Genomic DNA, 26,549 nt, shown 5'->3' with positions numbered 1-26,549 from the left:
ATATGAAATGCAACAACAGGAAACAAACCAGTGAGCATGGACAAGTCTTCTCTTAAATCCTTCCTTCTATTTTGTTTTTGCTTTCTAACAGCTCCAGTCAATTTTGCAAGGATTCTAAAGCTGTAAAATATCACGGTTAACTTGGCAGTGGAGCACTTTGACAACGCACTAGCTGAAAGACAGCAGCAAAGGAATAGACAAGTCGCCATAATAGCTCAGGCTGATCCAAAGTTGTCAGCGGGTAGTGATTGTGATGTCTGTGAGAGGGTCTCGTCAAAAGGTGAACGGTGCTGTCGGTTTTGGTTCATCCTTCGCTCGACAGGAGGAGACTTCCCACACACCCCCGGCCACTCTCCCAAAATATAACACCCTGGTGATGTTCCCTGTGCCTGCCCCCCCCCCACTGTTCTTCTACCCACCCTCCTATCTCAATGAAATTAAATACATAAACTAATAGATTGCACTGATGTGGTTTTGATCAAGCATTCGAGAAAGATGGGCCAAGGGGTTCCTGCATCAAAGTTCCTTGTAAGTTTCAATCTTCTAATCGCAATTCTCATGTCTGAGTTGATGGGGGTGGGAGGAGGGATGAAGGGGGGAATAAATGAGGTGGAATTTTTTTCAGTCTCCCCAAAATTTATACGAAAAGGATTCTGGCACAATTGCCGATGTGGATGCATCATATAATGTGGCAATTTGTACAAAACGACATTCAATATTCATGGCCTTATGTCTACCTGACCTCAAAGTTGCAATGAACAGAAAAGACCTCCCAAACCCCAACCTGCTCCCCCCCCCCCCAATGCCAAAAATTATAGTAATTTAAACATAATGCTGTCTTATTTGAAACCACCTTGAAACAACGCATCAAATTCCAATAAAATAACATTAATTATTTTGCAAGCAAGGTAATGGCTTTTATGGCTGCGTGAAGGATGGGCAGACCTGCTGTGTTCCCCACAGAACAATTCAAAGCTCCAGGTTTCCACAGCAACAGAGCAGTTCACACAAGGCCTTACTCAAGGTCACGTTGCACATTTTTTCCCTCACGCCGGAGCAGGCCCAAACTCGTCCATTGGGGGAAATCAGAGAACGAAGCAGGTATGGATTTGACGAGGTATGCATGGGTTTTAGTGGTGGTGATGTGGGATGGGGTTGGGCTTGGGGTAGGTGTGTGCATGTGTGTGGGGGGGGGGGGGGAGTAAGATGAGTCGAAATTAAGGGGAGAGGGCAGACATGGACTCAAAAGGCAAACATGGTGGCCCTCTTATCTTGGATTGCGATCACAAAATAAACCGGGCCTTGCTGTTTGCCTCCTTATTCTGGAAAACGAAGCAATCTTATACAAAATTACAAGCTGCAAAAAGGGAGCACATAATGATAAAAAAAAAAAAATGCGTATGAACGGTTTTGGCTAAAGAGAAAGGCCAGCAAACAGCCATTTTGTACACAAGTTATTTGCACTTAATAATTGAAGGAACACATTAAGTTGAGAGGTCAGGTGGGGGAGCTGAAAGGGGGCGAGGAAGGGGGTCGGTGCAGTTGGAGGGTGGCAGCACCTCAGTGGAGATTAAAGCAAAGAATAAAAAATTCATCGCAGTATATCTGCTTTTTTCCAATGGCCTCCATTGCTCCCTACACCTACAAAGCGCCTCCGAAAAACAGATGCTAAAAAGCACTTCAAACTGGGAGAACAAAAAGACCAAGGCCTCACAGAGGATGAACAATAAAATGAAATGCGTGCAATGCCCCCTGAGAAGCAATTAACGATTCGGTCATCTCGACACCGCAACATCTCAACCACTCCACATCTCTCTCTCTCTCTCGACACTCCCACACACGCGTTACCTGTCCCATTCCTCCCTGTGAGGGTCCGCCGTGTGCGAGTGATGGTGGAGGAACTTGAGGAATGGGCAAATAACCAAACGCAAACTGTGGCTACAAGTCTCACAAACGCTATTTCAAAATGCAAAGCAATTTGAAATGTCACGTTTCCAAGCGGAGAGCAAATGTAACGAGATGTACCGAAAAATAATAATAAAAAAAAAATGGACAAACTGATAAAATTGTAAAAATTTCACAATCAATTTCAAATGGTAAAAGTGCACCATTCCACCGAGATGGGATTCCTCGATGTAATCACCTGATCTTGTAAAAAAAAAACTCAGATTGGATTGCAAGTCCCATTTCGTCGACCTATGATCACCATCATCCCATCTCTACACCTAAAGGCCTTTGCTTGAATGTGACATATTTCAAACGATGTGCATTTAAAGGTGGGATATCCGCATGCTGGTGTTATGAATTACTACCCAAAAGATGGCTCCAATTATTTCCACCTTCTTGCAGGGTCAGCTGGTGAAAGTTTTGACACGTTTTTCATGAACCAGCTCGTCAGGCCTGATGTTCAACCGAAGGTGATTTGAGCAGGAATCTGTAATTTATTTAAGGAAGTGGGGATAACTCAACTCTTTGCAAAGGAATTTGGAACTCTTTGCAAAAGACACAGTGGGACCTTAAAACATTGACCACCTAATGCTAGTACAAGAGATGCTCGTCTTAACGTCCATCTGAGGGATGGCGTACTTTGTGATGCGACTCCCTTCCTTGTGAAGCATCAATCAGACAGTTAATGGTCAGATCTGGAACCATACCCAGACTAGACAGCTCAGAGGCAGGTATGCTACCTTTGCACCATTTCGCCAAACTCAGTGTACAATTTTTATGTGGTACCCACAATGAATACCAACATGATCACTTTGCACTTAGTGTCCACTACGGCAAAAAAAAAGAAACACCAAAAGATTAATGCAAACAAAGCTAAAAGCCAGTGTTAAAGCTGGGAAGCACATTAACATGAAGTTTAGTTAAACACAAATCGACTATAAAAGAAAAGGAACCACACTGCAATTAAGGTTAATGGAAAACGAAGGCTCACACATTTGACAAAGCTTCGAGGCGTTCACGATTAGCTGAGAAATGTTTCAAGGCTGGAACCAATCCTGGACATATCGACACTCTGATGCAGGATGCTCGACGAAAGGTGACAGAAATTTGTAATTGGTTCACGTTGCCGGTGATAACGGCGAACACAATGATGTCTTTCCCTATCTTTAATGGCTTGATTTCCAATCATCAATTTGGTTTCAGACCAGGTCACTCTACCCTGGATATGCTGCTTCTGCTCTCCCATCAATGGATGGAGGTCCTCAATGCCAGACAGGAAATCCGAGCCGTATCCCTGGACATATCACGTGCTTTTGACACAGTCTGGCACCCTGCCCTACTCACCAAACTCTCTTCCCATGGTATTCAAGGCCATCTCCACTCATGGCTCGCAGACTTCCTCTCCTGTCGCAGTCAACGTGTGGCCCTAAATGGAGTTCTTTCATCCCCTCTTCCTGTGCAGGCTGGAGTTCCTCAAGGTAGCGTTCTGGGCCCTGTTCTTTTTCTGGTTTTCATCAATGATCTCTCGGACTCTGGAAAATCCTCTATTTCTCTTTGCCGACGATTCCACCCTCTGCCGTACCATCTGTCATCCCTCAGACCGGCAAGCAGCAGCTTCTTCACTCACTGCAGATCTGGATAAAATCACAAACTGGTCCAACACGTGGAACATGTCTTTCAATCCAGACAAATCTCACACTCTCACTATGTCTCTTCGAAAGGACCATTTTCAAAACCCCCCCATCCACTTTCTCAACAATCCTCTGGAAGAAGTCTTTTCTTTCAAGCTTCTTGGTCTCACTATCTGCCATGACCTTTCCTGGGAAAGTCACATTTCCAACCTCGCCTCAAAAGCCAGTCGCCGACTGGGAATCCTCCGTCGTGCTAAGTCCTTCCTCGGCCCTCTTGAGCTCCTGACCACTTACAAAGCTTTTGTCCGTAGCCTGATGGAGTACTGCTCTCCCCTCTGGGCTGGTGCTCCTGCCTCCCACCTTTCTCGGCTTCACGCTGTCGAAACCAGGGCATTTAAGATCATCGGCATCTCCCGCAATGAAGCTGAGTCTTTGGGCCTCTCACTCAATCACCGCAGGTTGGTCGGTGGTCTTTCTGTCTTCTACCGACTCCTCTCCAGCCTTGCCCCCCCTGCTCTCTCTGCGATTTGTCCCCACCACATTTCCACAGGGCGCTCAAGGTCCGCCAACAACCCCCTTCTGGTAAAACTACCAAAATCACGAATCACTGCTCATCTTCACTCTTTCATTCCTCTTTTTTCCCGCCTTTGGAATAAACTTCCTCACTCTATTCTTTCCCATTCTTCCCTCCAGGCTTTCAAAACAGCTGTTCACCACCACCTCTTATCTTCCCCCATCCAAATCCTCGATCTTTTCTACCCCCGATAATCCACCCAAGCCCACTTCCTTCATTTCTCCTGCTTTCCTTCCTGAAAGTCCCTGAAATGTCCATCTTCTCTTCGCCATGTTCCCCGTCCCATCCCCATCCCTCTCCCTTCCACAGTTCACCTAATGTGTCTGTTCCCCACTGTTTTGTCCCTTCCACTCCCGCCCCTCTTGTCTCATGCCTCCTTGCTGTGAGTTGTGTGTTAGCTCTCATACGAGCCTCGACCAAGGTATACAAAAAAAAAAAAAAAATCTGTGAAAAACTGGGGTGACATTTTAAAGCTGGATCCAGATTCAAACCCAAACTAGACACCTCAAAGGTGAGTGCCTGCTTCTCTCAGCTGTCCAGATACATCGAGTCACAATGTAATAAATCTTAGATGGATGGAAAATGAAAACAAGAGTGGAGTTAAAGAAAAACGAAAAGGATAAAAAAAACAAAAAACAAGAAGTGAAAATAATTAAATGATGAGAAAAATAAGGGAAAGAAATATAGTGCAAAAAGGAAAAAACAAACAAACAAAACAAGAAGGGCACTCGGTAGAGAGCATACCTACGCCACGTAATTCCTGATCCACAAGAACATATCGGGCCCAATACATTTTTGAAATATCATGCTATACAGTACTATATCGTTTTTGGTCACATCTTTCAATGGTAAAGAATCACTTTAAAAATTTAATAATTCTCATATCCAGATCCGGATATTCACCAAAATCGAATCAATTCGTCCTTGTCACACACCCAACATGTTCACCAAATTTAATCCAGATCCACTGACAACTTTTTGAGATATTGTGCTTTATATAATTTTGACCCGATCTCTCAATGGTGAAGAATCACTTAAAAAAATTCAAGTTGCCGGATCTGGATCCAGATCTTCACCAAAGTCGAAGCAGTTCGTCCTTGTCACACACCCAACCAGTACACCAAATTTCATCCAGATCCTTACACAACTTTTTGAGATATCCTGCACACAAACAGACAGACAAACAAACAAGAAGAAGACGTCGTGCAGAGCACGATACTTGCAAAATCCATAAAACAAATTTTATCTCAAAAATTATTGGTGGTTGAATTCAATGACCAAATATGCCAATCATCTTCAAATTTCAAGTCAATGAGATGAAAATTGATGATTTTAGAGATACCTCCTTAGTTGTTGACCATGGGCCTATGTTGACCTCAAAAATAATTGGCTGGTTGAATTCAGTGAACTGAAATTTCAATCCTCTTCAAATTCCAAGTCAATGAGATGAAAATTGAGGATTTTAGAGATACCTCCTTAGTTGTTGACCTTGGGCCTATGTTGACCTTTTGGACTACATAGACCTCAAAAATAACTGGCTGGTTGAATTCAGTGACCTGACATAGAAATCCTCTTCAAATTTCTCGTCAATCAGATGAAAATTGAGAATTTTAGAAATCCCACCTTAGTTGTTGACCTTTGGCCTATGTTGACCTTTTGGCCTATGTTGACCTCAAAAATAACTGGCTGGTTGAATTCAGTGACCGGAAATATAAATCCTCTTCAAATTTAAGTCAATCGGCTGAAAATTGAGGAATTTAGAAATCTCACCTAAGTTGTTGACCTTTTGACCTCAAAAACAATCGGCTTCTTCTTTATGACAAGCTCTACCATGTGGTGAAGTTTTGTGAAGATCGGTTTAAAATTTTGACCTATAGGCGACAAACAGACAGAATAACAAAATCGATCGACCAACGTACTTGAAAAATTTTCGATTTTGCAAGTAACAAACAAACAGACAGAGAGGGGTGAAAACACAACCTCCTTCACCTTCGGTAGCGGCAGGTAAATCGGACAAAAAAACAAAAGGTCATTATAAATGCCCACAAGTGGATTAACCAACAGCAAGGTTGGAAGAGTAAAATGAGAGGAGCCTTGAACACATCGTATCGTCTCATTTCATGTATGTTTTCAACCATTTCTGTAAACAAGTCAGAGCACAGCAAGGTCATTACATTGCATCGTGGTTATAAAATGTTGCAGCAAAACAAGTAAAAATGCCTTGGAAAAAATATGCCAGATTAATAAATAAATAGAAAATGCTTATAAAAGTTAACAAAAACACCCCTGGAGAGGAATTTGTTATCACACGTACACAAGCACGCATCACATGCATGGGTGTCGCGCTCATTTTTGGCTGCATAGTAACTGCCGATGGAGTAAAAGATGCCACGTGACGTGGAAGCGCAGCTGGAAGACAGATCTGTCCAACTAAACAATTCACAATTTCATTGGAGTGGTGTGGAAGAATTCCAAGCACGTTTGGTACAAGACACATATTAAGTAGGAAGTCGATACAAACACCTGCTCTCTCTCTCTCTCTCTCCAGCCGATCTCATCAGGTATGATGTGTACTTCCATAAATGAAATTTGTGCCTCCAGCATTTCAACCCAAATGAGTAAGAGTTTGCAAAGGCATGTTTGAGTTTATTGTGGTTTAATCTGCACTCAGACATGATGTCATACTCCAGTTGGTAAAAGGTCCCAAGAGCAGTTATTTTTCCTGGCTCCAGATCACCGAACGGTTTGTAGACTAGTGTGATGTGAGCATTGGAAACGGTGCTATTTAAAGGCATTTTAATGTGGGGTTTAAACCCTCATGAGTGATCAAACATCATGCCTGGCATCTTCTAAAAGGCTTGGAAGCCAACGCCTGGCAGGACAAGCCACCCACACAGAAAAAATATGAATTATCTCAGGGCTCTTTACTTCAAGAACTACTGTGTGGCATTTAAGAATTACTGAGTGGCATTGTTTAACAAAGTAAACGCTTAACAGGAGAGTACACAATGACACACAAACGCAGTAAAAGGCCACTCGACCCATCAAGTCCATGTTACCGTCACGTTCCCACCAACCCAGATGTACAACGCGATCCTTTGACTCCCACGTATCCAAATCTATATTAAACTTATCAACTGTCCCCGCTGTTCCTACCTTCCCTGGAAGTCCATTGCATGTGTCAAATAGAACGGCACTTGATAGAGCGCATACCTCAACCAGGCTCAACAATATTATGTTTTGTGTCCCTAATAATAATATCCCTGAACTAATCAGCTTGTTCTTGTCACCTACCCAACCCATCCACCAAGATTTGTCATAATCCATCCAAAATTTTGAAATATCATGCTATATATCATTTTGGCCAGATCTCTCAATGGGGAGGAATCACTAAAAAATAACTAGATGGTAGTCATAGAATACATATCCTGTGCAGTCTTGAGAAGGACTTGGTGCGAGCCAATTCTTTTGTATTTTAAAGTTTTTTTTCTTTGATTCAATATAGCTGCTAGACCATGTGGCTGATGACATCATCTTCATCAAACCATATTTCCCATGGCTAGTTGATCAATTAGTTAAATTTTGCATTGATCGGTTAAGTAGTTTCTCTGACGAAGATTTTCAAAGACTTTTCCCTTCGATCCAATATGGCTGCCAGATCACATGACAGTCATTTTAATGAAAATCCTGTTCACATTTCAAGTCAATCGGATGAAAATTAAGGATTTCAGAAATTTGGCTGATGTTGACCTTTTGGCTTATGTTGACCTCAAAAATTATAATTGGTGGTTGAATTCAGTGAGCTGATGTGAAAATTCTCGTCAAATTTCAAGTCCATCGGATGAAAATTGAGGATTTTAGAAATACCACCTTTGTTGTTGACCTTGGGACTATGTTGACTGCAAAAATAATTGGCTTTTTTGATGTATGCTGTATGCATCAAAATTTTTTTTTGATGTATGCTCTTAACAAAATGCAGACACGACATATGACGTACGCCATACATACATATGCTACCGATCGCTTAACCCAACTTTTCACTTCGCGAGTGGTTATAAAATTTTTTTATCATATTTGTATCCGGATCTGTATCTTCATCAAAATCAAATCAATTTGTCCGTGTCACACATCCAACCTGCCCACCAAGTTTCGTCTGAATCCATCAATAACATCTTGAGATATCCTGCTCACAGACAGACAGGCAGACAAACAAATAAACCAATGTCACCCGCAGGGTGACCCGTATCTTGCCAAAAGGTGACCACGTGTGACTTCTTTAAGGTCACACTGAGGTGAACAGAGCTGCTATCCACCAGGAGCGACTCCTTGAGGAATATCTGCCTACGAGAGATTCCGATGAGAATCGTTCTACAGAGTAACCATGAAAAATATGTGTTTGCTTCATAACGTCACCAAATGACGTCATAATGTCTCAAGCTTGACATATCTAGAAAGCACTCATCGAGGTGTTCAATTTGAGGTACTACACGATATGGTTCCTAAAACTTGAAAATTTGACCTGAGGCGCTAACCATGAAGGTCAAGGCCAATCGCCACCAAAAATTAACCAGCTGAGCGCCAGACCATGAACTATATTCCCATGAAGTTTGAAAACGATCCGATCAAAATTACTCAAAAAATAAGGGTTTCGTCGACTCCCCTGATTTGCGACAAAGTGACCTTGACCTTTGACCTTGACCTTCAAAATTTTGTGCGCTGAAAGGGACCTCTATAGGCCTCTGATATGCGAAGTTACAAAAATTTCCGATGATAACTGTGTTCTGCAGAATTTTTTATACGTGATTACAGACAAACAAACAAAAAAAAAACAAACAAAAAAAACATACAAGCTGACTAACATATCTTGCAAAAACTTCGTTTTGGCAAGATAAAAATAAAGATGTTGTGCATGGCAGGAAATCAAAATGAACAAGAGTTGCCATACTTGTGAAATCCAAAGAAACAACAGTTGTCACGGAAACAGCAATTTGGTAATTTGGAAAATCTGACCTTTCAAGTGTTTTACATGATGGAATGTTGTGTGCAGAACAAATCTGGTTGATACATTTTCTAATTGCCGCCTTGTCGGTGTTTTACATGTTTTGGATGGCATTGACCTTGAGCTTTGACTAATTTCGACAAGATTTTACACACATATACTACACATGCGTACAAATAAGCTGTTTGATGTCTTGAAAAATTATTGAGGCTTGGCAATCATAAAATCACAAAAACATCCCATTTGATTATACATAACGGGGTGAAATTGTTGTCATGGACACCGTTTCTCTTTGCCATGTGGGACTTTTTTCCCCACATGGGACTTTTTCTGTTCCATGTGGGACTTTTTCGATTGCACATGGGACTTTTCCCCATGCCACCAATCAAGATGAGCGGTACCTGAAAAAAGAAAGATAAATTTAATGAATTAGTGATATTTTGTGCCCTCTTCGCTTGGTCATGATTGGTAGTTTACCAATGGGGGACCTTTTGATTACGACTGGTGAACTTCAAGTATTATTGCAGAAGGCCCACAGATGGAAGGTCTAACGGGGTCTATATGGTCTTTGGTGTCTTACTGGTCTTTGGGGTCTCAAGGGTCTTACTGGTCTTGCAGGTCTTTGTAGTCTAAAAGGTCTTAAGGGGTCTTACTGGTCTTTGGGGTCTAAAGGGTCTTCTTGGTCTTGGGGTTTAAATGGTTTTAGGGGTCTTAAGGGTCTTGCAGGTCTTTGTGGTCTAAATGGTCTTAAGGGGTCTTCCTGGTCTTGGGGTTATAAAGGATCAAAAGGGTGAAAACGTTTGAATGGTATAAAGGTTCTTAAAAGGTCCAAATGGTATAAAAGGATTAAAATGGTCTAAAAGGGTCAAAAAGATGTAAGGGCTCTAAATGCCCACATGTTGAAAAGGTATGTTCCAATAGTCCGTAAAAAATAGAGGTAATTAATTGACATAGTCAAGGTCCATTAATAAGTAATTAATAGACGTACTCACGGTCCAACTCGCATTCAAATAGTACGTAATTTATAGACATATTCACAGCGGTCGACCAAGACTTCACCTCGACAAGGGTTCACCATCCACCCATGTTTTTCAGTTTCATATGCAGTATATATTGTAAGTAGATATCAAGTGAATCAGTTAAAAATTGACGATGTATGTGACCTCGACATTTGATTTTTTGACCTATTGACCTCAAAAACAATAGGCTTCCAGTTTGTCACTACTTCTACCAGGTGGTGGAGCTTCGTGAGGATCGGAGTAAAAATGTGACCTGTAGGCGATTGATGTACAAACAAACAGACAGACAGACAGACAGACAGACAGACAGAATAACAGACCAGACCGACCAATAAACAGTACTTGCGAATCTTTGATTTCACAAGTAATAAGAAAGATGTTGTGTACAGCCCGATACTTGCAAAATCCAAATCAACAATAGTTGCCATGGAAGCAGCAATTTGGTAATTTGGAAAATTTGACCTATCAAGTGTTTGTACTTTACAACTTACATGATGGAATGTTGTGCACAACAAATTTGCTTGATACATTTTCTAATTGCCACTGAATAGGTGTTTTACATGTTTTGGATGGCAATGACCTTGACCTTTGATGAATTTTGACAATATTTTATACACAAACACGACACATGCGTACAAATAAGCTGGGTACGTTTCAACAAATACATAGTTTTCGATGCAGGATACGTTTTCAATACAAACAAGGCACCTCGATAAAGGTTCACCATCCACCCGTGTTTTTTCAGTTTTATATACAGTACTAGCAGAGTACCCACCTGCTGGGTGGTTCGAGTTGTCATATTACCTCCTGAAACAAAAGTATGTCTGTGTTTTGCAATAAGACTATAGATGTTTGCGTGGTGGCGCTTAAAAAAGTTATTGATGGCTTAAAGGTCCAAAAGGTACGGTCTAATAGTAGTTTGTGTCTATGGGGTCAAAAGGGTCTAACCTCTCAAGCATGTGAAATGGTTTAAAAAGGTCCAAGTGGTCTAAGGCTCTTGTCTAGATGGTCAAGGGTTCAAGCTGTCTAATCTGTTTGAAGAGTGTAAGGGGTCTAAATGGTGTTAATGGCTCAGGGGTCTAAAGGGACTTAAGCGGGATAATGGTCAAAAGGTTTAAAGGTCGAAAGGTTCTAGGGGTCTAAATGGTATAAAAGTTCTGAAGGGTGAAGGGATCTAAAGGTGTCTGATGTGTCAAAAGGGTCTTAAAGATAAAAGGGGTCTTTAGGATTTTGGGGTCCTAAGGATCTTGGTATCTTAAGGGTATTTGGGATCTTAAATGGTCCTATGGGTGTTCGGGTTCTTCAGGGTCTTGAGGTTTTTAAAAGGGTCTTCAAAGGTCTAAAGAGTCTCAGCAGTTCAAAGGGTTAAAATATTTTAAAGGTAAATTCCAAAAGTACGTCATCAATCGATGTATATGTAGTCAGCATGCAACTGACTTTCAAACAGTACCTAATTAACAGACACATAGTCACACGGATTCACGGCTTCAAGGACGGCTTCGTAAACGGATGGCTTCATGGACGGTGTTTTTCGTTTTTATATGCAGTATATATAGATTATACATAGACATCAAGTGAATCGGTTAGAAATTCACGATTTATGTGACATTGGTCTTTGGCCTTTTTAACCTCAAAAAACAATAGCCCTCCTGCTTGTGACTACCTCGACCAGACGGTGAAATTTCGTGAAGATCGGAGTAAAAATGTGACCTGTAGGTAATTGACATACACACAGACAAACAGACTAACAGATGAGATCAACCAATATACTCGCAAATCTTCGATTCCGCAAGTAACAAACAGATAAACATGAAAGCATAACCTGTGTCGACCTTCAGTGGTGGAGGTAACAATTGTGGCAAACACTCCTGCATTGCTTGCGTTTTAATCCTCCTTTTTCACTCTTCAACTACGCCGTCTATTTCCTGTCTCTATCCCTTTTTATAAAAGGCTGTCCTTATATTTTGTCTATTCCTTAATTACCTTAAATGTCTCCATGAGATTCCATAGTAATCACCTCTTTTCTAATGTATAGAAATGCTGTCTCCTTCAGCAGATCCACAGAGCTTCGTGTCATTCTAGTTTCCCTACGCTGATATATATATATATATATAATCTCTCTCTCTCTCTCTCTCTCTCTCTCTCTCTCTCTCTCTCTCTCTCTCTCTCTCTCTCTCTCTCTCTCTCTCTCTCTCTCTCTCTCTCTCTCTCTCTCTCTCATTCTCTCTCATTCTCTCTCACTCTCATTCTCTCTCACTCTCATTCTCTCTCTAACTCTCACTCTCTCTCTCTCTGTCACTCTCTCTCTCTCACTCTCACTCTCTCTCTCTCTCTGTCACTCTCTCTCTCTCTCTCTCTCACATTCACTCTCTCTCTCTCTCTCTCTCTCTCTCTCTCTCTCTCTCTCTCTCTCTCTCTCTCTCTCTCTCTCTCTCTCTCTCTCTCTCTCTCTCTCTCTCTCTCTCTCTCTCTCTCTCTCTCTCTCTCTCTCTCTCTCTCTCTCTCTCTCTCTCTCTCTCTCTCTCATGGCCTTCCTCAGATGTGAAGACAAAACCCAACACAATATTTGAGGGTTCACTAATACCTCTGCAGTGTTAACATGAACTCTTTTGATTGATTTGTAATTTAACTCCCTGCAGCTATTACAGAAAACTGTTAACTTTACCTCTGGCTGCCAGGCATTGTCCTGTCTACTTACTCCACATATCTATTACCACCCCCAAATCCTGCAGCTTTGTGACGCACTCTTAGACTGTGCCTCACATCATGTAATCTCTAGTTTTATTATTCTTACCCATCCCCAGAACCTTACATTTCCTTATGTTAAACTGCATCGTCCACTCTGTTGCCAAATCCACAAAAAGTCAATGGACTTTCCTGAATCCGATCATATCTCGCTCTCTTTTATCGACCTTACCTCCAACCAAGCCCCATGTTGTCTACAAATTTGGAAAGCCAACTCTTAACCCCAGTGTTCAAATCGTTGATGTAACTTATAAATAAGAACGGTCCCAGTCCTGATCCCTGAGCTATTCCACTATTAAAACCTCCCAGCCAGAAATCATTCTGCTCACTCGCAACACATTCCCAGACTTCCCAGTGATGTACCATCAGTAGCATACAAACAAAGCACAAAGGGATTAATACTAATCAGAGGTTAATAATGCTCAGGTTATGAAGAAAGAACAATAACATTGTCCAACTTCTTGAAACAAATGAAAAAAAGTTTTTGAACTATAACCGAAAGGTAAAAGTATATTGTTACACTCGAATCTGGAGCAGAAATTTGTGCAGTCGAGGCAATGAAACAAGGAGCTGATACTCAAGGTCCCCCACCTTTTGGGTGGTGTGAGGAATAGATGTGTGCAATACGAAAAGCTAAATCTTGAACAGTTTTTGAAACATCTAGTACATAAGCCAAGTTACCAAGATGGTTGCCATGGCAACATAATCCAGCGAATCACAGCTGTGATCTGTTCAGGTCGAGATAATGTAATGAGGAATAGATATCTGCAAGGTGAAAGATAAATGTTGAACCGTTTTTGAAACATCGTGTGCACAAAAGTACAGTGCTTATGTAAAGTCTGCACCCCCTTTTCATAAATTCTCACCTTTTGTTGCCTTATAGCCTGGAATTTAATTGCATTAAATCAGACTTTTTTCCACCTTTACTTACACGTCGTAACACACAACTTCCAAGTGAAAAACAAGTTCAACAAACTTCAGAAAATTAACGAAAAATACAAAACTAGAATATCTTGGTTGAATAAGTGTCCACCCCCCTGAGTTACTACTTGGTGGAAACACCTTTGACAGCAATTACAGCTGTGAGTCTGTTGGGATAGGTCTCTGCCAACTTTTCACACTTTGATTGGGTAATATTTGCCCTTTCTTCCGGACGAAACTGTTCAAGCTCAGTCAAGTTGTGTGGGGAACGTTGATGGACAGAAATCTCAGGTCATGCCACAGATTTTCGATTGGATTTAGGTCGGGACTCTGACTGGGCCATTCAAGGACATTTATATTATTGTTCCTTATAACCACTCCAGTGTAGCTTTGGCTGTGTGCTTCGGGTCGTTGTCATGCTGAAAGGTCAACTTCCGTCCCAATTTCATCTTTCCTGCAGAGGGCAGCAGGTTTTGCTGGAGGATTTTTCTGTATTTTGTTCCATCCATTTTTCCTTCCATCCTGCCAAGTGCCCCAGTCCCTGCTGATGAGAAACATCCCCGTAACATGATGCTGCCACCGCCATGCTTCACAGGAGGGATGGTGTTCTTTGGGTGATGTGCTGTGCTGGGTTTGCGGCAAGCGTAACGTTTTGCATTTACGTCAAAAAGTTCCATTTTGGTTTCATCAGACCACAAAACGTTTTTGCCAAATAGCCTCATAATCTCCAGTGTTTTTTTTTTGCATTTGTCAAACGGGACTGAAGGTGGGATTTTTGAGTAACGGCTTCTTTATTTCCACCCTACCATACAGGACACACTTGTGGAGCGCTTGTGATATTGTTGTCACATGCACACAGTGATCAATCTTTACCATAAAGGCATGTTGCTCTTTCAAAGTTGCCAATGGCCCCTTGGTGGCCTCTCTGATCGGTCTCCTCCTTGCTTGGTCATGCAGTTTGGAGGGATGGCCTGATATCGTCATGGTCCTGGTGGTACCACACTGCTTCCAATTCTTAACGATTGTCTTGATTGTGCTCCAAGGAATATTCAAGGCCATTGAAATATTTTTACACCCATCCTTGATCTGTGCCTTTCCACAACTTTCTCCCAGAGGTCTTTTGAAAGCTCCTTGGTTCTCATGGTTGAGTCTTTGCTGTGAAATGCACTCCCCAGCAGAGGAAACCTACAGGAACAGCTGATTTTATTCTAAAATAATCAGAATCACCACAATTTAACACGGGTGGAGGGCAAATAAGTTAGTGTGTGATTTTTTGAAGGTGATTGGTTACACCTGAGAAAATTTACAGTTGCTATTATAAGGGGGGTGGACACATCCAACCAAGATATTCTTGTTTTGTATTGTTAATTAATTTTCTGAAATTTGTATAATTTGTTTTTCACTTGGAAGTTGTGGGTTACGACGTGTAAATAAAGGTGGAAAACGTCTGATTTAATGCAATTTAATTCCAGGCGAAAAGGAAACAAAAGGTGAAAATTTGAAAGGGGGTGTAGATTTTCAATCGGCACTGGAGATGGACAGATGATTGATCGGTCGGATGGAGCTCATATTAATGCCATTGTCAAAGAGGCGGAGGACAAAAACAAGAACCACAACAATCGGAGTAAAGGCAGCAGGATATCTGGAAAATAACCTGGAGAAAGGGGCACTGGCACAAATGACTCACTTGTGCGACTTCCTCTGATTAGCTCCGCCGAGTCCATCTCCGCAGTCGTAGGCATGTAGGGTAAAAGATAATTCACGGTGAGCAGAAGGACCACAGCCCACAGGCTCGAGGGCACGAACAATTCCTTCACCACTGCGTCCATCCACAAGTACAACCTCAAAGGACGCGGCACCAGGTCCTGAGATGCGAAACCCGCAGATTTCCCCTGGAAAGCAGCAGTGAGGGAAAGTAATGCGGCAAACCTGAGTACCACAACCCACGAAAAGAGATACAGCAAATATGATTCGAAACAGCACTCATGGGGAAGAACAAAATGGGATGATTTGAAGATCAGATAATTTTTCATTAATAATTGTAAACAGAGATCAAGGTTGATGGAATTGCCAAGATGACTATTAGCAAGATTTAGGAGACTTGTGGTTTGGGCAACGAATGATATAGCAACAAGAGGATAATGATCTTGTACTCTCTCTCTCTATCGAGTGCAGCCTGTGGCTGCTGGTTGCATCATTGGTTGGGACGTGGCTGTGCCGCTGATGCAGTGTCCCCCTTACCAGTAGACTGCTACTCATTTTGCCGACCTTGGAAGGATGACAGGCTGAGTCAACCTCCTGGTGTATTAATTCAGCAGCCCAACGGGGCTTGAACTCAGGACCCTAGGATCCCAAGCCGCCACCTTAACCACAAAGCCAACACCAGGCTTGATCTTGTACTGTGAACGTCATCATCTTGAAATGGGGCTGGGTCAATGAGTAGCACAAGCCACATCAGTCACACACCAATGTAATAAAGAGATCGACCAACTTCCCAGCAGCATTCCTATTGGACCACAGCTAGTTGATTTGGAAAGTCATTGATGACAAAGCTAAGGAGGTGATGCAAGGATTAGATAATGAACCAGATTTCATGAAAGTGATGTTCAGAAAAGAGTTCACGCAGCAATTTGTCACCAAGATGTGCAGATGAGTTTAAACGTGAATGTCCAAGCATCTCGGCTGAGATTTGTCCCAATCACACTGCAAATGAGTTACGCACTGCAGAATCCAAGCATTACATAGATCATTTCACTTCAAATACATCGAAATTTACAACCTAGTCATTTGAAGTGATGGACAGCTACGCTGCTTCGAGTGGGAAGAGAATGTGCAATAAAGAGTAACAAGCTTGAACGGTTCCTCAAATGGTAAATCTCAAATTTGCACATTATTGAAATGTTCTCGAGATTATTTTTGACAATTAAGCTGCAATTTTGTGTTGCTATTAATCACCATTATACCCCGCGCTATCAGAACACCGCTTATCGTGCATACTCGATTCACGGCAAACCAACTCGACAAATACGAGGAAGCTGTTCGGATGTGCAACCCAGAATGTGACATCTTTAGATGAGGAAACATGAGTCGAGAAACAAATGAGGACAAAGAGACCAGAGGAATAGGTGTGTTAAGAAAAGTTAGTTTCATGCCCAGGTGCAATTTGGCGCCGTTGTAAACCCGGCCTCGATTCAAATGGCCCCCTCAACATCACGAGGTTAACATCATAGAAGCTGTCTGGGATTATTTGAACAGGATAAAAAAAAAACCGAAATCAAAAGGTGAATTATGGGAAACATGGCAGAACGCATTAAATCACCTCCTTGTGAAATTTCAGGAAAGCATTATATAAAATGGATTTTTGTATGAAAAAAAAAGATGGTCACATGAAATATTGAAATTTTATGCATTAATATTATAAAATACAATTCATTTTGTTACTTTAATAAAACATGATCATTAAAACACCTTTTATTGTGACAATAAAAAATGAATATTTTCGAAGCGGCCAAATACTTTCACACATTTTGTGTCTGCTGTATTTACTGTATTTACACTGTATATATGTTGTAAATATTTTCAAGTGTTTATATATGTTTGTGGGTTTGTTTGTACATTATTCTTTCATGGCTGAACCGTAGTACCTGGATGCCTCACATTTTTTGGTATTGGATCCCTAGAATATACGCTGCATCGGCTGCACACGAAGGGGAGGGGTATCAACGGATTGATAAAATCTGGTATTGGTGCGGCGCAGGCATGATGGGTCGAATGGCCCCTTCCTGTGCCAAAACTACGCCCCCCAACTCCCACAATTAAATTATCTGCATGTTTTTGTAGGTCTAAAAATCGTCGAAAAACGAGAAGGGAACTCTTCGATGTAATGACGTCGCCAGATATGCCTCCATCCACATTATTATATCACTAATATAAAATCCCATCAAAATGATGGGTTGGAATTATTTTCTTCGAAATATTCAAAGAGATTGGAAGATATGATGTTTCGTAGCAAGAAGTGCTATTTTTAAAATGCTACATGTACAAATGTTACCATATTTTCTTTATCTTCCGAGACGTTTCATCTCGACGATACAGCCTCGTGAGTGTGCCAAAGTCTGAAGCCTCGGCCTAGCGTCAGGTGTGCTTATATATTCTTGATTTATATGACATCCTACGGACGTAAATGAATAATCGTTTTACTCTGTGTGTGTGTGTTGCACATCATGTGCAGCGAATTTCACTTCCCTGCACCTTGTATTTGTTGTTATTTTTTAAACACTTCTGTACACTGACTTTGAGGCCCGGTTGCAAGTCACCGTCTACATTTCCAATAGAAGGGACGTAGTTACGTGTTTATCGAGTTAAAATTTTTTTTTTAAATAGACCGTCGTGAACACAGTCGTGTTAAAAGATTAGCCTTTAAAATCATCCTTATGAAGGGAGACAAACAAATACACAAACACACGTACTGTGTTTTATATCTGTAGATTATACATACATGTGCAGTACAAAGTTTGATTTAAATCAGTGAAGCCAGATTTAAAACATTAAAAAGTTCCTGCTGCCAGACCCCGTGTCCGATGAGGTTGAAATTTAAAACACATATTCCACATGACTACTAAATAATAACTGTGGTGTTTCGTGTCAATTGATGAAGTGGTTAAAGAGAAATAATTTGTTTTTAAAGATATGCGTTCAATCAAATATGGCTGCCAGACGATGAGACCCATAAATTATCCGTGAACAACCCAGTATCCCCAAAGCTTGGGGAGCATGTGGGTGAAGATTCCCCTTGATGTGTCAAGCCATGCTGGAGGAGAGGGTTTTTCAAGGTTTATTTTTCAAAAAAAATCAGAGCTGCCAAACCATGTGACCAATGTCACAGGTGGACATCATTTTTTTTCTTCATGGATAAGTGGTCATACCTGTAAAGTTTTGGCTCGATCTGTTCAGCCGTTTCGGAGAGGAAGATTTTTTTAAAGGCTTTTATGTTAAAAAAAATATGACTGCCGAACCACGTGACTGATGACGTCTTCAATTTTTTCCCCTCATACAATTTAGCCATAGATGACCCTCAAAATTTTCATACAGATCGCATAAAGACTTCTATGTGTGCGATTATGATGTAACAACAAAGCTGCCTATGACATCATCAAAATAAAATCACACTTGTTTCTCATGGGGTGGACATGGTGTTTCAAAATCCGTCAGCGTAAGCATAAAAACGGCTAGACCAATCTCCACCAGATTTTGCATACGTTCTGGGAGTACCCAGGTTCAGGTGATGGGCATAAAAAAAATCCCCTGCCCCCTAAAAGGAAATTATCTGTATATATATATATATATATATATATATATATATATATATATTTATATATATTTATATATATATATATATATATATACATACATACATACATATATGTGTGTGTATGTCTGATAATATTTGGAGAAAAACGACTCGGCCAATCTCCACCAGATTTTGCAAATGTGATGGGCATACCCAGGGTCAGGTCATGGAAATACAAAACATACACTGTATATATACCCCCTGCCCCCAACAAGGGTGGAAAGCCCACTTATGATTTACACCTGAATGACTGGGTCAATCCACACCAAATTTTGCATATGTGCGGGGTGTACCCAAGGTCAGGTCATGGGCACAACCCACCCTCCCCCCGCAAGACAATTCTCTGTATGTATGTGTGTTTGTACGTATGAAAATCAAGAAACTGGCCTAAAACAAGGAAAGGAGGCCATTTGGCCCATCGTTGTCATGGTGCACTCTCAGGTTAATTTTTTTTTTCCGACAGCTTTAAACATCAAACTTCTTGATGGTATACTGGTTGAAATGACCCCGATTTTGATCAGGTGACTCAGCTAGGGTGCAGTACCCAGAGCTGCACATGAAAAAAAAACTACATTGAGGTTGCGGCACATGTTGTGCATTGAAAATGTTATAAATCTTATAAATATTTTCAAGTGGTTGTGCGTTTGTACACTACTCTTTGACAGCTGAACCTTAGCACAGAAGGTCGTAAACCCAAATATTGGGTGTCGGTACTTCAGAATCTGGGCAAGGTTTTAAGCAACCACATGTTGGTCTTGAAGTCCGTTTTGAGGCCACTATAAAGTGAATATTGGAATATGTGGTCAGGTAGTGCTGCCACTGGCCCACAGGCAAAGGATAACCACCATGAGGCTAATAACTCCATGGTTTTTGAAGATCTTTTAGCTCTTATACGAGCCACGACATTGTATACAAAAAAAAAGAAGTCTAACATGTCCCGAAACCCCCTCTGGGAAAAGCACAGCTCCAGGTAGCCCCTCTGGTAATGTATATGTATATATATCGAGATCAGACCCCATGACTGTTGTGGGTACAAGGAAGCAAGTGCAACACCAGCAATTGCTGCGTGCATCCTGAGCAACAGGAAATGCCTGCAACACACTAACCTGCTTGTGGTCCACAAAGCAGTTCTTGGAGCAGCTAGGAACAATTTAAATTTTAACAAGAGCGCAAGTGAGCACAATATACGCCTGAAAAAGTCTCTGTGACACACACACACACGCGCGCGCACGCACGCACACACACAATTATATATTCAAACACGTCAATTTATGAAGAACAAGAAGGTTTGTACAGAATTGTGCTACTACATGGAAAACAGCATCTGGTTGCCATGTCAACCACTTTAGATGACGAACATATGTCGCGACACACCGTCTCCACAGTCTGTACTTATGTACCAAAAATGAAAGGTGAAAGTTGAAAACTTTGGGAGTTAGAGTGCGGACAGGAACGGACGGACAGAGACAGACAGACAGATGGACGGACGGACAGACGGAGAACCGGTATCACATAATATGCCCCGATATGTATATATATATATATATATATATATATATATATATATATATATATATATATATATATATATATATATATATATATATATATATATCGGGCATATAAAAAGGCTCTTCTGGCTAAACAGTTGCATAGGTTCCAACTATAAGGCACAAGCTTAGCAGAGGTACAGCCCCCGACATCTCTGCAGATTTCTGCTGTGCAGCCAATACCGGGAAGATAATAAAATTCTCAATTTTATAGAGCAATGCATAAAAATGAGCTTCTGCTCCACAATAATGAGGGCCAACAAGCCTGAAAAATGTGTTCGTGGATGTTTCCTCTCCGGGGTGGACTGGTCTGTTATTGGATAGCCAAGAGCAAGACCATATCGGAAGAGGTGCCAGAGGGTGTGCCTGCATTGCTCCCTCGGTGTTTCAGGAAAGTCACACACACACACACACACACACACACACACACACACACACACACACACACACACACACACACACACACACACACACACACACACGATTTGTCTTTGGATTAGAATTAGTAACACAGGTGATCTACATACTGTATTACAAAATTGTATGTTTATGGGAGTGGGTGGCATTTTTTAGCAGCGTCTACGCGTAGCGAACGCTGCTCTAGGAATGCTTGGTGTTGTTGTTGTTCTTCTTCTTGTGAAGCCAAAACCTTTATATTCGGACTCGGCTCTTTTACATTCACGATCCGGATCTCCTTAAACACTAAGCACTTGTACACATCCTCACATTGAGGGTGCCTTTTGAGAGCGTCTATCATTAACTTTTAAATATATTCGGACATTTGCTTTAAAGTTTCGAAAAGTTCACGTTACTATTTAAAGATTATTCCATTTAATGTATTGTAAATTCGTAAATACACTATTTATTTCGTAAATACACCATATTTCGTAAATACGTAAATACACTATGACGGGTCTCGCTATTGGCTTAATCAAGGCACGTGACAAAATATCGGAAGTTGTTGTTGTTGTTGTTGTTGTTTTTTTTTTTAGGACGCTGCTCTTGGACACATTTGTCCTTGTTAATGTATAGAGATGGCTCTTAGCATTGTGAGAGATGTGCTGAGCTGATAAAATAATGATGGGGCATAAAACGGCCACAATGAATGCCGAAGGGAGGTAAGAATTGGTATCACAGGTGAATCGGTAAAACCTAATGAGGTAGAGGCATGGGACAAATGTAATTAAAGAAGTCTTTGCAGTAAAGCGTATGAAAAATATTTTTGTACATCTCGAAGCATCGGAAGAAAAATTACGAGAAAGTTTATCAAGAAATGATAGTTTGATACAAGTCATTACATGTGGAGAACAACAGATGCACCGGCAATTAGCTTCTCAACTGAGTAAAAGGGGGGAGAACAGGCATGTTCCAACTTTTTTAAATCAGGTAGCTTCTTGAGAAACCACGAGTAACATAAACCATTTCAAGAAAAGAGAGAATGGGAAAAGTTCTTTTTAAAAGGCAGGAAACGATCAGGAAATCTGGGCTGGGTGGTTAAAAAACAAAAGTCGTTAAAGTTGTCGATTCGGCCATTAAGATTTTTGATTAATTAATTTTAATCAGACTTCGTGGCATAATGGTTCGTTACGGAAACCACTTTGAGCCTGCGAGGTCTCAGTTTGAACTTGGAGCGAGTCATACCAAAGACTTTAAAAACAGCACACGTGCTGATTCTCAGCTTGAGGCTCAGCATTTAAAAAAGGATAGAGCACCAACAAGCAACCGTGGGTTGGCAAATACAGTGCAGGTGTGATGGGCCTTTCATGGCCTCCTCCTGAATTGATGTTCCGTTTAAGGGAATTCTTGTATTACTATCGTGAGAATCAAATGGAAAATGGAAAGTCACTAGGTGGTTTGCATGCCTCCGTCAGGCTGAACAGTTAATGTTCTGTATCCCACCGATAGGATCTGAATCCGGACCTGAACCAAAATCAAATCGGCTTGTTGTCATCGCATAACCAACTCATCCACCAAGTTTTGTCATAACTCGTCCATAACTTTTTGAGATATCGTGTTATAGATCGTTTTTGGCCCCATTTCTCAAGGGAGAAGAATCACTTTAAAAAAAAAACATTAAAAATTATCGAATCCGGATCCAGATTTTCACAAAAATCGAACCAATTCTTCCTTGTCACATACCCAAGCTGTCCACCAAGTTTTGGCCGAATGCATACATAACTTTTTTAATATCTAGTGTTATATATCGTTTTGGGCCCGATCTCTTAATGGTGAAGAATCACTTAAAAAAATTATAGTATTCAGATCTGCATTTGGATCTTCACTAAAAATGTAATCAATTTGGCCTTATCACACTCCCAACCTGTCCACGAAATTATGTCCGAATCCGTTCACAAGTTTTTGAGATATTCTGCTCAGACAGACAAACAGTGCTGAAAACATAACCCCCACCCACATTTGGCGGTGGAGGTAATAACAAACTTTTATATTTGTAAAGAAAACTCATCAACTACATATATTTAGATCTTTTTTTTGAGGTTACCTCCAAAAGGTAACATTTTAACTATCTTTATACCTTGATCAGGGCTGGCAGATAGCTTCGAGGTACGCACACTTAAGTTTGGGCTGTCTCGTTGAAGAACAAATCTCGAATGTAGGTGAGTCTTTTGTGATATCAGCTGGTCTTTTGTGATAAGTAGGTGAGTTATTGCTGGCACCTTAAACAAATTAGTTAGTTAAAGACTTGGACAAAAAACGTTCCCATCGAACCCCACATGAGAATAATTGGGGCAGTAGTAGTACATTTATCAAAACATTTTAAATTCAGTTTCCTAATTGAAACATCTAAACGATCAAATTACATTAAATATCATAGAAAGTAATAATTCATCAAATATTAAAAAATAAAAATAATCTGCCCCAAAAAAATTTGATGCATTCACAAAGGTTTGATGCGAGAATTCCAAAGTTGGAGTAAATGAAATATGGAATGCTTGGCTGAAAACCAGAAGCTACTGCAGTACTGCTGGGTCAGTCCATTACTTTTCATAATCCAGATAAACGAGTTTGATGCAGCAATGTCAAGTGCACAATAAATCTGAAGATGCCACAAGTCTGTGAGGAAAGATAAATAAGTTGGAAGAGAGGAACCAGAAGTTGGTAAATCACAATTAACAAAGGAGATGAGGAGACGTTTTTATAGACTTAAAAAATGAGATTGACAGAACGAGGGATGAAGCTCAAAAGGTTAACGGAAGAGTCTGAGAGGCAACCAAAGACAAAAACAAGAAAAAGAGCAATCGGAGATTTCGGACCCTCGCCAGGACTTGTTTTGTGTGGCGTAATTAATAAGACTCATCATAAAAACTGCTACTTTATAACTGCTGGCAGTGATGACCGGGCACCAAGATGTCCTGCTTTGATCGGACACCTGACCCTGACCCATGACATTTTTCATTATTATTAAATTGAATTAAGAATGGGATTAAAATAAATTCAATTAAAATCAAATGGCAGACCAAATAGGTACAGTCCTGCATTGGAGTAATCAAAAGGAACCAGGATAGGATTCACATTTCAGCTGCTACTCCTCTACCCTCAATACAAACCCATCCAGGCACAACCAAGTGAGCTGTTAAAAAAAATAAAAAAAATATCATTAAAAAATATTAAAAAAATAAAAAAAATTTTAAAAAAAATAAAAATATCATTAAAAAAAATATCACATTAAAAAATAAAATAAAAAAATCAAAAAGAACCCATATCAAGAAAAATTAAATAATTCTGGCTGCCAGACCATGCGTCCGATCAAGTTGAAATTTGAAATATTTATTCCTCAGCACCACTAGATCATAAATGTAAAGTTTCACTTTGATTGATTAAGCGGTTCCAAAGAAAACATTATTTTATATTTTCTTAAATCTAATATGGCTGCCAAACGATGTGACCTATCAATTGTTCCTAAAGAACCCTGTACTCCCATACCTTGGGGGACATTTGTGTGAGGTTCCCCTCAATCTGAAAAGCAGTTCTGGAGAAGAACATTTTTTTTTTATAGTTTTTAGGGTAAATCCAATATGACTGCCAAACCATGTGACCGATGACATCATATGTGTAAACCTTTTGTTCCTCGTGGATAGCCGGTCATAATTGTAAAGTTTCGCCTCAATCTGTTCAGCCATTTCAGAGAAGATTTTTGAAGGTTTATTTTAAAAAAAACAAAGTGACTGCCGAATCACGTGACCGAGGACGTCATCAAAAACATTTTTGTGGACCATTTTATCCCGACATGACCCTCAAAAATTTTCATACTGATCGGATGTAGCGTTCTCCACATGCAATTACGACACCGCAAGTAAGGCACCTATGACCATGAGGAGTACTTGCCGTGTGCCAAGTTTGCATTTTTTCGTTGGTGCGGTTTCAGATATAGAGGACCAAAGTTGTTTGGTTTTTTTCCAACATGGCTGCCACACCACGTGACCTACGATGTCATAATTATCATCAAAACATTCTGTTTGAGTAAGTAAGCGAGTAAGATGGTGAAAATTTTGTCTCAATCTGACAAGCGGTTGCAGAGAAAAACATTAAAGTTCTGCGCAAACAAACAAACAAGCAAACAAATGGACACAAATGCAATGCCTTCTCCTTCAGCGAGGGTAATAATAGTAAAAGTCGAAATATGATTTTTGAAGCAAAATGTATGTGAGTTTTAAAGGAAACCTGAAGGCTAGCTCAAGGTAAGTGGACAAGAATTATGTAGAGAGAAGGTTTGGATGAGTGAACAGCTTGGCACATATTTTGCATTTCATACATTTGATTAACATTGATCTAAGGCTCATAATAGGCTAACAGGATGGCCGAGAGGAATGCACAGTCACCTCAAAGCCGTTTAGCCTGGGTTAGAATCCCGAGTCAGCTATCACCTGTCATCCCAGTGTTTCACGGGCAGGGAGATTCATCAATCGGATGGACGTTAAACTGGGCGTTACATCTGTCACCATCCGTTGGTGGACGTGAAAGATCCCGCAGTGTCCTTCATGAAGAGTAGGTGAGCGATCGCTGGCACCGCAGCCAAATTCCAAGTACTCCAAGGAAGGCGATTGGTACATCAAAAAGGAGTAGAGCCAGAACATAAAAACCACATGCAGGACAGAGAATAGTGTACTTTGAGATTAGTAGACAATGGGCAAACTCATATATGGTATTTGAATGAGGGTTGCCTTGGATCATAAGGCAGGGCTTCAGATGTGAAGACTAACAGTGCAATCCATTTCAGAACAGTGTTTGCTGCTTTTCATCATTTTCTCCGTTGATCGACATTGCCCGGTATTCCTCAGCATCTGCGGTGGTTATCATCCGAGCGATTGATATCAAATATGCATTGTGGGTGTAAATGAGGTCACAGCTTTGACCGACGAAATGACCTGCCTGCTATTCCATTATCTTGTACACATCACCAAACTGGGCAGAAATAGATATTGCTGACAGGCAGGCGGTGTTGTTCATCAAAATATAATTGTGAATGCAAAACAATGATTATAGATGAGCAGCTGAGGTTAGGTATGTTTGCATTGGAAAATAAGACCCCAAATTTCAATTCACGCTCAGCATACCGAGCTATAGTAGAACCGACACCATATGCATGATGTCACCAACATTTTAATTGGTCAGGCACATCGTGATATATACCCATTGATGGGGGTGGTATTGGTCAGTGTCAATGTGCTCCATTTGTTTACGAGTGTTGTCCGGATGTGAAACCTGCAGGGGATTTACTTTTCACAGTTCACATTTGAAGGGACATATCAACCTGGATGTCCTGTCTGGAAGCAGTGAGTTTGCAAGGTGTTCCA

At 40.7% G+C, this 26,549-nt stretch overlaps 1 protein-coding gene across 1 annotated transcript in view; it reads right to left on the bottom strand.

The window, feature by feature from the left end:
- CLSTN1 (calsyntenin 1) overlaps positions 1-26,549 on the bottom strand; it is a 197,785-nt gene that overhangs the window by 95,173 nt on the left and 76,063 nt on the right. Inside the window, exon 3 of the mRNA XM_085899036.1 lies at positions 15,524-15,728. Within this exon, the coding sequence (XP_085755162.1) occupies positions 15,524-15,728 (205 nt within the window). The remainder of the gene's footprint in view (positions 1-15,523; positions 15,729-26,549) is intronic.

This window comes from Eptatretus burgeri, chromosome 10, assembly GCF_056783735.1.
Source record: "Eptatretus burgeri isolate ZD-2024b chromosome 10, Ebu_testis_v1, whole genome shotgun sequence".
Classification (NCBI taxonomy): Eukaryota; Metazoa; Chordata; class Myxini; order Myxiniformes; family Myxinidae; genus Eptatretus; species Eptatretus burgeri.
Note: the sequence above shows the minus strand (reverse complement) of the source record. Positions and strands in the feature narration are given on the sequence as shown.